Source organism: Choloepus didactylus, chromosome 5 (assembly GCF_015220235.1).
Source record: "Choloepus didactylus isolate mChoDid1 chromosome 5, mChoDid1.pri, whole genome shotgun sequence".
NCBI lineage: Eukaryota > Metazoa > Chordata > Mammalia > Pilosa > Megalonychidae > Choloepus > Choloepus didactylus.
The window spans coordinates 165,443,011-165,457,717 of record NC_051311.1 but is presented as its reverse complement, the minus strand read 5'-3'; the positions used below and the strand labels follow the sequence as shown (position 1 = coordinate 165,457,717).

Genomic DNA, 14,707 nt, shown 5'->3' with positions numbered 1-14,707 from the left:
TCCTTCCCAACTGAGTAATGATTAAATCTAAGATGCCCATTTGAAGACTGAGGAATAATAAATAAGGAAAAACAGCAAAACAGCGGACAGGTTGTGGACAGCAAACCCTGAAGCCATAGACACCAGCAACAGGCTTTGGGTTTTGCCTCCCATTGGACACCCCAGCGCACAAAGCTTGCATCTGGCAACACTGGACTGACTGCACTTGCCGGGAGAGCAGCTGCAACGCCAAAATGGAGCGTTCTCAAAATGCTTTCCTTTCCATACGCCTCTCCCTAGCCAGAAAGATTGACTGGTTTAAAAAAAAAAGGGTGCAGTTGTGATCACTCTGCCACCTAAAGTTCTGTTTCTAGGGCAGCAGTGACAAAAGGTCCTCATGATTCCAGTCTAGAGGAAGATGCTCGCTAGGTGGTACCGTGCACGTGAGCCCAGACCAGGAGGTGCAGGTGGCTGCAGGAACCATGGCACCTAGGATGCCCGCAACATCATCACTCTTACTTACAGACGCAACAAACTCATGTCTAGGCTGTGCTTCAAAATAACCCAGGAGCAGGGAGAGAGACCAGGACGAAATACAAATGACACAAGGCAGCCCATGACAATTGTTGAACCTGGGGTACAGGGGGATCACGATGCCATTTTCTGTACTTTTGCATTTGATATTTTCCATAATAAGAAAAAGGTATTAATCACTCTTTAAAAAGCACTAGCCATAACTTTCAGTCCTTTTCTGTTCCCCTGTGCTCCACTTCAAGTTTGAGGCCAGAGTTCGTAATGGCTCACGTGTGTTTCCTTGGCATCTTGTGCCTGGCACATGGTAGGCAGCTAATCCGTAACTGTTAAATGAATAAGTGAATGCATGAACGAACGCCTGTGCATGTGTGCCCAGAAACCTCCAGTGGCCTGCCGGCTGCACCTAGGATCAAACCCAAACTCCTCACACTGGTACCCAAGGTCTCCTCCAGATGGGCCATCCCATGGCAGTCCTGTAGACCTCACATCCTTTCCTGCTCCTCTGAACCTGGCTGACAGCTGCTCTCCTGTCTGAAATTAGCTGATGCCAACTCTCTTCTAACCTATTTACTCTTCAAAGTACATTTCAGGGTTGCCCTCTTTTAGTCTCTAATTTTATGCATGAGTGGCTTACTTTCCAAACAAAAATGCAATGTCCCTAACCCCTTCTTCTCACCCCCATGCGGTAGCAACCTCAGTGCTAAGAAAATAATGGGCATGCAAATAAAAAACAGGATGATTCATTCAAATGCTTAAAAGTTAAATGTATGACACTTCATTGGGTCTGTTTACTTGGAATGCAAAGAGGTGGTAGGCAGGAGACAGCTGGATTATTGCTTGTGGGAATGAAGAAACTGTCAGATCAATAGTCACTGTACAGACCAAAGTAACTGGGAATAGAAGTCCCTTGTCCCTGAATTCACAGGGGCAGAGGGCTGAAGATCTTCCTAACCTTCGGAGCTGCCTCAAATGCAGTGCTACTGAAACGTTTGCCTTTACACTACTCAAAGCCCTAAGAAAGCAGTAAGCTAAGATTCCGATGTGCTTTCTGAATCTAAATTATGTTCAGTGGATTACAGCATATGACTGAAGAAGATCAGGGACTTTAGTGGTTGGTTCCTTATATTAAAAATTAAATATATGAATTCGATGTAAATGGCAACTCTCCAAACAGAAAGAGTGATTGTAGCATATTTGCCAGGCATTCTGAACTTGTTTACTGGATGCCCGACATATGGTGTCTGCAAGGTGCTTCTTTTTTGGCTAAACACCAGTTCTGATTTTCCTTTCTCCTCACCCCAAGGTGCCAAGCTGCCATCCATGAATCACTGCAACAACCATCCCCAAGGAAAGATGAAACAAGTCCTAGTAGTTCCAAAACCAATTTGCTTAATCCACATTATGGCTTGTGATGGTTAATAGAATCAACTTAGTTATAAAATCAATTTAGTAGGTCATGACCAGCAATTTTTTAATGATTAAAAAAATAGAATTTAAAAAATCAGAGTACACTGACTTTAATAAGCATAAGTACTATTTCATTAAACTTTTCAGTTATGCAAATATTTATGCACAGACACAAACACACATACACACACACACCTGTGCCACAATGTAAAATGTTATCACTTATGCAGTTAAATAAAAGTTTCAAAAGCTCTGGTCCAACCCATGCCACCAAGCCCTCATGGACTCTGCTAGCCCTGTGATACCCAGCAGGCATGTGAGCAGAAAGCCTCGCCCTTAACTTAGGAGGGATCTTTTCCCCCCATTTTTTGTTATGGAAATTCTCAAAAATACACAAAAGTTGAAAGAATCATATAATGAAGACCCATTACCAAAGTACTCAGCTTTATCATTTATCAATATTCTGGTGTTCTTTCACGAATCCCTCACACTGTTTTTAAAATTCTGGTTTGAGTAAAGTAAATCCCAGAAATCATATTATTTCACCCACAAATATCCAATATATGTGTTTATCAGATAAGGGCTTAAAAAACAATACAAGTATCACACACAACAAAAGTAATAATAATTATCATTTAATATGCAGTCCTACATTTTCTAAAGGACCTCATAACCTTTTTTAATTGAAAACTGCAAATAAATGAGATGAATTTAAAAATATTTAACTTTGTTCAGGGAGAAATCATGGCCACTGGTTGGTGTTAGCTTGGACACACAAGCAGCAATTAAGTGTTAACTGTGCCTTCCCACGTGTGGTTCAAACTATGAGCTTCATCTGATTGAAGTATAAAAACACGTAACCCAACTAAGACATACACCTACATCTCTTACAAAGAGAAATTACAACTTGACAGAATAGTGTCAAGACACATGGGGCATGGGTCTGTTGCATAAACAGGCAGTTGTTATTTTCCAAACCCCCAAGTCAGGACTTGGGTCTAAAAAGTACAAGTAGCTATGGGAGCATCAGGGCAGGAGAGTGGGCACCTAACTGCTCCTTTGCACACCCCGGACCCCTCGCCTTGAGCAGCCAGTGGACTTCTCTGCCAACATACTTATCACTCTAGACTTACCTACAAATTATCCATCTCCCCAACAGCTCCTCTAGCTCCCCAATTCTTCTCTGCATCTCCATCGCCCAGCACAGTTCACAAGGCATAACTAGGGTGCCAGAGATGTTTGTGTAATGAAGTACAGACCAAGGAACCCCAAAGGTATCATGGCCTAATCATGAGGGCCAGGATGGTCTGGGAAGGGCCAGGGCTGTCATGGGACATTTTACATGAAACCCACTCTGGTCTGTGAGCCCTCTGGCAGCTTGCATCATCTCTGGAACTGAAAGAGAGTCTGAGTCCCATCAGAGAAAAATGGGCCACATTACAACAAGTCCGAGTATTGATTGCTTGACAAAACGCTAAGAAGAGTGTCTGAATTCTCTGGAGAAATCCAATCAAGCTATGTTTTTAAAGGTTTAAATATGCATTGATTAAAGAAGCATGGAAATAAAATGTAAATGTCCAAACTGCATTTTGTAAAATTGTGTATCATTACTTCTGGTGGTTAAGCTTGAACTTGTAATGATTTAAGCACCAAAGTTCACTGAGTCAGAGGTAACTGCACATTCATGGCGGGGGGAGGGATTGTTCAGAGCAGGAAGCCTTCTAGCTCGAGGATGGCAGAACCCAATATATAAAGTGTGTTAAGTCCTGGCCTAGATATGAATCCGTGCCCCCGAAGCTCTCTATCTGGCTTGCCCATGTGAAAATGAGCTAAGGCAAGTGGCCAGAAGATGGAGAAAAGACAAAATTCCTGGCTCAGGCAACTCTATGTAACAACCCACTATCTCTTCTAATAGAGACAACACAGTTAATCACTAACCTTGTCTATGCCTAAATTTTTCCATTGCCTTCAACTTGAAAATTCTTGATAGCCTTACTTGTTTTTCGCTGCTATTCCAAAAGCTCTGGAATCTTGTCTTGCTTCCCTGTCTCTTTTAACATTGCTGAATGTTGTAATGTCTTTACAAAAGCTTTTAGAAGGCTCCAGAAGAAATTCAGTCAATTCCATCCTTCCCATTTCTCTGTGTCCTAGACTCAGAGAGGCAGATGAGCCAGGCTCCTGATGAGAGAAGGGCATTCGGGTGGTAGGTAACCTGTTACCTGTCCGTGCAGTGTGGCCTCCACCCACCCTGTCGGGCACCAGCATTGTACAGAATGGCCAGTTCAGTGACAGCAAAGCACCACCCTGGCAACCCAGCACCTTCCACAAGTAAGCCTAAATGTCCCTGCTAAGGAAAGGCACGGGGTTAGTGCCTGGTCCCTTTCACGAGATGGCCTTTTACACTGTTCAGCATCCTCCTGGAGTGTAGCGCTTCACAGGCTGAGTCACTCTCTCGGGCTGTTGTCCAGACTTAAAACATCTTTTGTGGTAATCAGAATTGATACAGCACTTAAATTAGACATGCATTTTCATACCCTAACAAAATGAGAAAAGCAAATGGAGAGAAAAAGCATCACCCAAACTGCTGACGATCCTCTAACTACGCCTGACTTCAAATGCCACCTTTTTGAAATGCGCGAGCTCCTAAAGCAAGGGTGTGACTAGCTGTCAGTTGAAGGACAATCTGTGCTTTAGAATGCTGAGTGGTAACCTCAGGGTTAAGACTCAGAGGTCTAAACTCCTGCGTGAAAGTGCACACACACAGTTAACAAAAAGAAAATGACGGGCAAGTCACTTAAGCATTTTAGAAAGCATTTATTTTGAAAAAGATACACTTTATTAAAACTCATTTTCCATGACAATAGTAGCTCTTATCCACTTTCTTTCTTTCCAACTCCTTAAAATGTTGCATTTCTTTATCAATTACTCTAGGCCTGTAATTAAAGCCACATTTTTAAAACTACATAAACTAAAGAGCCTGTTGAACTACGTCCTAAATCCAACTGCCAAAATGTAGCGTCACTGAAATCATTTCACTGGTAATACATACAAAGCTCAAGTGAGGGGTCTGCAAAGGGAAGCACATCTTTTGCTTTGTATCCAAAAAATGAAGTCAAGTAAACGGCACACGTCTCTAAACGAACCTCACACCCAATTGGCTCTAAAACACCAACCCTCTAAAACTTTCTGGACCCCAACTCGGCCCCATCTGCACACCACCCCCTCACTCCACTCAATCAGACGACCACTTCCTCCGCGGCCCCGGGTCATTGCCGAGGATGCAGTCCGGCTCAGCCCGTGGGAGGACATCGCGGCCCGGAGGTGCAATGCAAGGAAGGGCATTTGAAGAGGTTTGGGTGCGAGTCGTTTACTGTGTTCCAAGGAAATGCTTTTTAACCAAATCTCGGCTCTTGAAAGACGCGGCGCGGGGGCCCGGAGGGGGAGAAAAGGCGTCGCTCCTTCCTGCAAGCAGCTCGCCAGGGTCCTACCTGCCAGGACCACCTAAGTGCCCTCCAGCGGGCTAGCATCCTACTCCTCGATCGCTCTCGGCTCCTGTTTCCCCTACTATTCACAACTGATCCGTACACTCCTACTTCCCTCGGCCCCTAACCCGAGAGGTTCTCCTTACCTTCTCTGACCGCTCCTGTCCTCACCAGACCACCATCAAGTCCCCACGGGCGCCTCTCTACCCCTCGGACCCCTGGCAACCGACACTGAACCAGGCAGTGAGCTCTCCCATTTCCCTCGCGCCGCGCCCCGGCATCTCCTGACCCTGGCTCGGTGGCCCCAGACCCCGGCTGATGCACCCCGGCCACCAACTCCATCCTTCGAGGCCCCTTGCACCCTCCAGCACCCCCTGCCCCTCAGTCTCGGGGCTCCCCGCCCGCCCCGAGAAACTCCCTCCTGGCCTCCGACCCCGCCAATCCCTGCCAGATTCCCCACTCCCACCCGGGCCCCCAGGGCCTTCCCGCGCAGCCCCGGCCCCTTCAGGGCCCGCGGACCCTTACCTTCTTCCCCTTCTTGCCCTCCTCCATGACGCCCACGTGCGGCCCCGCGCCGCGGCCCGCCCCGGGAGCCCCGCGCCACTAGGACCGCTACATGCTCGTCCCGGGCCCCGCGGCCGCCGCAGCCGCGCTCATGGCCGCTGCCCCGCCCCTCGGCCCGCCCCACCCCGCCCGGCCCGGCCAGGCCCAGCCCCCGGCCGCGATGGAACAGTCTGCGCCCCCACCCCGCTCTTCCGGGCCCGAATGGAAGCGGCCGCCCCACCCCGCGCGCGCCAGTCGGAACCAGGAGAACGCCCGCCCCCGCCCTCAGCCCGCCCCTGCGCCCCTGCAGGGTGGGCGGGAGCGCGCGCGACGGTCGGCCCGGGACTCCCCTCCGGCTGTTCAACTCGGCCGCCATCTTTAGGGCGGGCGACTTCCCAGCCTGCCCCGCGCTCAGACAGGCCAAGCTCAATCCCGCAGTGGGGGCGGAGCCGCGCAGGAAAGGGCGGGCGGGGATAGGGGCGGGTCGGCAGGAGGGAGAGCGGTTGGCAGGGGAGGGGCTGGTGGGTCAGGAGGTGGGGAAGGGGGCGGGGCCGAGCTACAGACCTTAGCCAGCGACGGATGCCACTTTCTTTCTTTTTATAAGCTGTCTCCCCTGTGGACTGTGAAGGTGGTTAATAGTACAAATGTAAGAGTATTCTTCCATGGACTAGAACAAATGTATGTCACTATTACAAGGTGTTAATAATAGGATGGTATATGGGAAAAAATAGACCTAATGCAAACTGTGGACTATAGTTAGTAATATTTTAATATTGTCTCATCAGAAGTAACAATGTACCCTTCACTGATCAAAGATAGTGCTGAAAATGTACCCTTCATTGACCAAAGACAGTGTTTCCAGACTCATAGCTTTGCTAGAGTCTGTCTAATCATTTAAAACGAGACTAAGTGTCAATAATAGAGGGGTGGTATAAGGGGTATGTGGTTTTTCTTTTTGAAGCAATGAAAATGTACTCGAGTTGACAGTAGTGATGAAAGCACAACTCAGGGATTATACTAGAGCCACTGGTTTTATACATTGGATGAATTGTATGGTGTGGGAATAAAACTGCTTTTTAAAAAAATTATCTCTCCTTTGTTCACTAGGCCATAGCCATTTTCTAAGATTTCTCTTCTGGACTAATGCCATCCTTCCTAGACAAACATATGAGGAAAACAGAAAAGCAATAGCAAGGATCCCCAGGCCCCACTGGAATTATAATCATAGACCCTTAAGGGTCAGTCATCTAGTACAATTGCCAGATGTACAATTCCAGATGTAGGCCAGAGAATCAAGTGACTTGCCCAAAAGTACACTGCAATATGGTGTCCCTTGCAGGCCCAGTATTTTGCCACTAAACCAAGTTACCCATAAGAACTTTGTGGCCCAACTATACTGTAAACTAGTATTTGTCTCAACTGGTTTTTTAAAAAGTAATTGATACTGTGCCAATTGTAGGTTTATTATCTCTCAGCTCCATGTTCATGTTTCATTTCCTGCTCCATGAAAACTGAGCTAGGCTCTCAGCATTTCTCCTTTGCTAGGTGGCACGATGTTAAGCTTTGTCCCTAGGAGCGGGAGACATGTTACAAGAGGAAGAGGCTGCTGCCTGGTTCCCTTGTGCTTTCTGGACAGGTTTCTGCAGAATAGGAAGATTCTCCAGCACCCAACTTCTGCAGAGCACATGGCTTCCCCAAGGCCCAGCTCCCACAGTGCAGGAGGATTCCACAGGGCTCAGCTGGTTACAGCCATGGAAGCTTTCCCAGCTTCCGATTCCTCCAACACACTGCTGCCACCCCCACCCCACCCCCTTGGGCAGTTTTATTATGGAGTGCCTCTGGCAAGATACTTCCCCATGAACAGTTTTCCTGGCAGCCTAGAATGTGAACTTCTGGCAAGCCCTGGAGGGTGGATTTCCAGCAAGTTCTGCCAATACAGGACCACAACAACTTTTCTGCCATTCAGTGAACCATGGCCATGTCCTCTGAAATGAAATCTAGTTCTCAGCCCTGGGGCTGTGGGGGGGAGGATTCTTCCTTGTATGCTTTATCTCAGCTCTCAGGGTAGTAGCGGGTCCTTATGTCTACATTCTTGTATTCTTTAGAATTCTCTTTACTCTTTACTAGCCAATCCCTTGTTATCCTAGTCCCGTGCTATACTTAATAATGCCTTATATTAAACATTTCATATTCAAACTACTGTGTGGTCTCTGTCTCCTGATCGGACCCTGTCTGATACAGATAATAATGAAGTAGTGGACTCGACCAAGGTAAAGGTGTGTCCCCGTCCCTTTGGCAGTTAAACCAGAGTGCAGAAAATGAGCTCTCAATCTACTTGCTGAAATAATTCAGCTAGCCACATCCACAGATGCAAATATTGCAGTGTATTTTGTTTCCATTATCCTCCCACCATTCAGAGTAAAAGCCTGATATTTGAGGTCTTCCACAATCTTCAAATAATGTGCCTTTTTCCACTTACCACTCTGTAACGTAGTAAACAACACTACTAAACCTTCCCTTAACCCTGGATTTACTTTCTTCAGGCTGTTCCTACCAATTAGAAAGCCTTAGCCTCATCTCTGCTCATATCAACCTGCTAATAATCAGACGGGCATAATAGATACCAATGAATCCAGCTGCAATGTTAACAGGAAATATAGCTCTCCCAAGGTCACACCACACCTATAAAGTGGGCTGACAACCTCCACTTCTGAGTGATTACTGTTCTTTTACCAATAACCTCCTCAACCTGCTTTGTGGATCCTGCCTCTTTAAAAGAAGAAAATGCCTAGGATACCAATTACAAAAATAAGCTGATCCTCACTTCCCCTAGCCCTCCTGGGAATTATTCAATGCAAGCCCAAACCTTACAAAGATATCTCCTTAGTGATCACTGTTTATTGGTCCAAGGTCAAAATGCTAATTTTGCATTCAGACATACATCTGAATTGGCTTGGAAGAATACAGGAGTTACTCTTTTGAGATGTGGTTTTGGAGAAAGTTCTTCACTGTATCCTAATCAGCAGTTCAACTACAGCTGACATGTCTGTCCTTATGCCAGCCTCCCACAGCTTCTTAGCATAACTGCAGTTGAACTTTCTTAACTAACAAAGATATAAGGGATGATTATGATTACTGAATCATTACAGATATTCCTTTTTTACTTTCTGGTATATTAGAGTAGACAGAGGGAAATACCTGCAATCTCTGAACTGTAATCCAGCTGCCTTGATCTCTGATAATGATTGTATACACTTTATCTTGTGCCCTTGTGTCGCAGCCCATGAGGGCCATGCCAGTCCAGAGGCCAAATAAGACAACGAGCATTTTCTGATACATGAACTTTTATTCAGGGCTTACTTACAGGGTGAGAAGTTGTGGAGAGATCATGATGGCTCTCTCAGACCAGGCAGGCATCGCATTCACAGGGAAGACGACCAAACGATGCAAAAAGGGCAGAAAGCCTTTTATAAGGGTTTAAGACAAAGGCCTTCCTAAGGGTAGGGGGAGCACAGATGCAGGAATAGGTCATTCTGATCTGGGGGGTGGTGCAAGAAGGACGAGAATAACACTTGGACAATTACATTTTGCTCTTTTTGTGAGACTAAGAGCCTCTCACTTCCTGCCTGCTTGCATAAAGTTACATTTTAAGGTCAATTTACCCTTTTTTATCTTTACTAGCTTAGAAGACAATAGGTTAAGAGGAGAACCTAAGATGGCAGCTAGGTGAGACAGGGCAAAATAACACCTCGGTGAAAAATACTAGATAAAAACCAGAAGGTGACCCAGAATACCGGTTTCAGCGATGCACCAGCTGGACAAGGTCTGCTAGAACCACAGGGGCCGTACACTTGGTGAAAACGGGAGTCTGCAATCTGAAATGAGTGAGTAAGCCAGCTGAAAGACCCACAGCCACGCTGCAGTGTGCGGAAGCCAGGGGTTGGCATTTGGAGACGGACTGGTTCTTTTTAAAAAAGGGGGAGGGGGGGACCCAGGAGCGGCTGCATTTGCGACGGTGAAAACCGCGCAGTGAAGCACGGCAGAAGCAGTCTGAGCCAGCCTCTCAGTGTCTGGCATGGAGGATAGCCCACTGCAGATTCCCTCAAGGCCAGGGGAGTGGAGGGGAGAGCCAGAAGGAGAAAGAAGCCCCACAGCTTGCAGCCGCTCCCCGGTGGGCTGGAGACACTCCTGCCCAGGGCCGTGCCCACAGCCCAGAGCAGCGCCAGTTGTCCCTGAGCTGGGAAGGAGGAACTGTGCGAGGAGAGAGGAGGGGTGGAGACGCCCCATTCAGCCATCTTTGCATCAGGCTGAGAGCGCCCCTGCACGGCCCGACAACCCAGGGCTTCCCTTGAGGGATGGCACGCACTTGTGACGTAGCATAGCCTTCCCTCAGCAGAGGTCCTGGAAGATCACAGCTGAGAAGGGGCGCCACGCTCGGAAAACCCAGGGATGCTACGTCAGTGCCAGTGGTTTGTGGGTCAGCGTCAGAGAGAATCGGGGGCAGAGCTGAAATGAAGGCTTAGACTCTTGCAACAGCCTTGAATCTCTAGGAACACCTGGGAAGTTTGAATATTAAAGCTGCCCTGCCTCCCTAGCCACCAGGACATACGCCCCACATTCAGGGCGGACGGCTCCATCAACACATCCAAATTGAGTTCACCAACTGAACCCCACAAGAATCATTTCCCCACACAACACAAGAACAAAGTTGAGAACTGACTTGAGGTGTATAGGTGACTCTCAGACGCCATCTTCCGGTTAGAGAAAGTGTACGCCACCAACTTGTATTTCTGAAAAATTAGATTGGTATTTTTTTTTTTTTACAACTTGAAAGAACCTTATCAAGCAAAGCAAATGCCAAGAGGCCAAAAACAACAGAAAATCTTAATGCATATGATAAAACCAGACAATATGGAGAATGCAATCCCAAAGACCCAAATCAAAATATCAGAAGAGACACAGTACTTGGCACAATTAATCAAAGAACTACAATCGAGGAACGAAAACATGGTAAAGGATACAAAGGACATGAAGAAGACCACGACATAGGATATAAGGGACATAAAGAAGACCCTAGAAGAGCATAAAGAAGACATTACAAGAGTAAATAAAAAAATAGAAGATCTTATGGAAATAAAAGAAACTGTTGGCCAAATTAAAAATACTCTGGATACTCGTAATACAAAATTAGAGGAAGTCGAACAACGACTCAGTGTCCTAGAAGTCCACAGAACAGAAAATGAAAGAACAAAAGAAAGAATGGAGAAAAAAATCGAAAAAATCAAAATGGATCTCAGGGATACGATAGATAAAATAAAACGTCCAAACTTAAGACTCATTGGTGTCCCAGAAGGGGAAGAGAAGGATAAAGGTCTAGAAAGAGTATTCAAAGAAATTGTTGGGGAAAACTTCCCAAACCTTCTACACAATATAAATACACAAAGCATAAATGCCCAGCGAACTCCAAATAGAATAAATCCAAATAAACCCACTCTGAGACATATTCTGATCAGATTCTCAAATACTGAAGAGAAGGAGCAAGTTCTGAAAGCAGCAAGAGAAAAGCAATTCACCACATACAAAGCAAAAAACATAAGACTAAGTCGTGACTACTCAGTGGCCACCATGGAGGCAAGAAGGCAGTGGCATGACATATTTAAAATACTGAGAGAGAAAAATTTCCAACCAAGAATACTTTCTCCAGCAAACCTCTCCTTCAAATTTGAGGGAGAGCTTAAATTTTTCACAGACAAACAAATGCTGAGAGACTTTGCCAATAAAAGACCTGACCTACTTCAGATACTAAAGGGAGCCCTACCAACAGAGAAACAACAAAAGGAGAAAGAGATATAGAGAATTTTAACAGACATATATAGAACCTTACATCCCAAATTACCAAGACACTCATTTTTCTCTAGTGATCACGGATCTTTCTCTAGAATGGACTAATATGCTGGGACATAAAACAAGCATCAATAAATTAAAAAAAAAATTGGATATACTTAAAGCACATTCTCTGACCACAATGGAATACAAATAGAAGTCAATAATTTGTGAATTGTAACTCCACTATTTACTTCCTACATGATATAAAATACACAAACTTAATGACAAATCAGTGGTTTTGAACTCAATGTAAAATATGTAAGTTTTGACAAGAATTATATAAAGGTAGGGGAATGGAGAAGAATAGGAGCGTAGCTTATGTGTCCTATTGAAGTTAAGTTGATATCAAAGAGAAACAAGATTGTTATGGATTTAAGAGTTTAATTTTAAGCCCCACAGTAAACACAAAGAAATTATCAGAGAATATGACCATAGAGATGAAAAGTAGAGTATGGGTTAAGACAAATGGGGGAAGGGGCAATGGGGAGTTAAGAAATGAGTGTAGGGTTGCTGTTTGAGGTGAAGGGAAATTTCTAGTAATGGATGGTGGGAAAGAGATAGCATTACAACATTCTAAATGTGATTAATCCCACTAATGGAAGGCTAGGGAGGGGGTAGAATGGGAAGATTTAGGCTATATATATGTTTCCACAATTGAGAAAAAAAAAAAAAAAAGGACAGTCTAAATAGATGACAATTGAATGCCAAGGATGACCCTGGATGGGATCTGAGGATGGAGGACAGGAGGCTCAAAGGGACACAGTTGAGACATAGGGGAAAAAAAAAAAGGAAATATAGAATGTAAGCTTTGTATCAATGTTGAATCTCTAGTACTTCCTAGCTGCATTTAATGAGATTGCATAAAAGAATGTTCTTGTTCATGGGAATTGTATATGTGAATTACAGTGTTTGTTCAACGATGGGTGCAGCTAGCTCTCATTTGTTCAGAGGACAGAGCAGTAGATGATGGATGACAGGGAGGGAGGGAGGGAGGGAAAGAAATACCGATGTGACAGCATGTTAAAGTTGGTGGATTGGGGTATCAGGGGAGGGGGGTCAGGGTATGCTGGAGCTCTGTGTCTGGGGTTTGTATTGTTTTTGCAACTGTTCCTATAACTTTGAATTTATTTCAAAATAAAATAAAATTAAAAAAAAAAAAAAAAAGACAATAGGTTACATTTAGCTGCCTAGGTCATGCAGACTGCTGTGCACCAAAGATCTGCAGGCCTGTTTTGCTCAGGCCACGGGTTGCCACCCCTTGTGATTGTAAAAACCTTGTGACTGACCCCTCACTTGTACCCATTTTATCCGGTTTTTCAACCTTGGAGTCTTGTGATCATTAAAGACAGCCCCTAATGTTTATTAATGAAGGGTCTTGAGCTAACCCACCCCAAGTCCATAGCTATCTTGATAACCGAAGCTGGATCTAACCAAAATGAGTCCATCTGACATGCACAGTAGCTTAGACTTTAACTTATAAGTCACCTATAGCTCATTATAATACTAAAAATCACACCCATCATCCTATTAAGGCCATCATTTTCTATCAATCTGCACATGCTCAATAATTAAATCACCTCTATTTACATTATCTGGGGCCACTGTGCTCTTTATCCTATAACCTGCCCATCTTTTATTTTTTTATATTTTTTAATGTAAAATATGACATACATCCATAGAAGTGATAACTTTCCAAGTGCAATTTAACAAGTAGAGAGTAAATTTCAAAGAATTTCAAAGAATGTTTTGGGTTACTTTATCCTAAAACCTGCCCATCTTTTAATGCTATAAAACTATCAGAATTACTGCTGTCCAAGGAGATAGATTTTGGGGCCGACAGGCCATCTACGTTCCTGCTTGCCACCTAGCAATAAATTCTTTCTGTCTTTAAAACCCCGGTGTCTCAGGAATTGTAATTTGAGCACATTAGGCAAAGAATCCACCGCCTTTATCTGGTAACACTTTGATTATGATTTTTAAATTTTTGGCATCCTTTGTTATTTCTTGGATACGAGTTTCCATGAGGCATCTTCCCGTCCCTAGTGAATTTTGGGGGATATGGTTTTTAAAAATAATGAAAAATGCTCTTCTCTTTCAGCTTCTTAGGAGAGCCCACCTTTTTAGGTCTCTCTCCCTCCCTCTCTCTCTCTCTCTCACACACACACACCCAAACACACACACACATACACACTATGGCCCTCCATGACTATTTGCCTCCCTGGTTCTTTTTCATTATTCCATGGCAAAACCAAAGTGGGAATAACAGTGAACTCTGAACCAAACCAACCTCCTTTGAGCCCTGACTAGTCTATGAGATGTTGAGCAAACCATTTAACCCCTTTTGGTGAACGTTAGTCTTCCTATTAGAAATCTGGAAATATTTCTACCCGTTCTACCTCATGGGGTTTTGAAATTTAATGAAATAACAGGCTTTGTAAAGTGCTTGAGCATATTTATAATATGCTAAACATAAAAAAAAAAATGAGTTGTAAACATTGCTCAGTTTGTCTTCATTTACAGAATCAAGTTCCAACCTTCTTAGCCTGATGTTTGAAACCCTTGAAAATGTAGTCCTTACCTACCTCTGCAGCCTTATGGAGTCCCACCCCTCCAGAATACTTAGCTCTATCTCAAACATGCCTCGCCCTTTCTAGTCTCAGGGCCTTCCAATGTGCTTTCCTCTGCCAGCATGGCCTTTTTTCCCAAGTCACTGTGCCACTGCAAGCCCCTATTCATTTAGAGGTCCTGCTTCCCTGTCATTCCTCTGGTTCTTTTCTTCTCCATCATCGCCCTGGCTTCCCTTTGCAACTTGTGCCTATCGGTATTAGGAAGGTAAGAGAACACAGGGCTTAAGCAAACACCTCCAAAGTGAGGCT

At 44.8% G+C, this 14,707-nt stretch overlaps 1 protein-coding gene across 1 annotated transcript in view; it reads right to left on the bottom strand.

The window, feature by feature from the left end:
• Window positions 1–6,062, bottom strand: part of CCM2 (CCM2 scaffold protein) — a 104,117-nt gene extending 98,055 nt beyond the window's left edge. The window contains exon 1 of the mRNA XM_037837266.1: window positions 5,928–6,062. Within this exon, the coding sequence (XP_037693194.1) occupies window positions 5,928–5,954 (27 nt within the window). The 5' untranslated portion in view covers window positions 5,955–6,062. The remainder of the gene's footprint in view (window positions 1–5,927) is intronic.
• Between the last annotated feature and the right edge of the window lie 8,645 nt (window positions 6,063–14,707).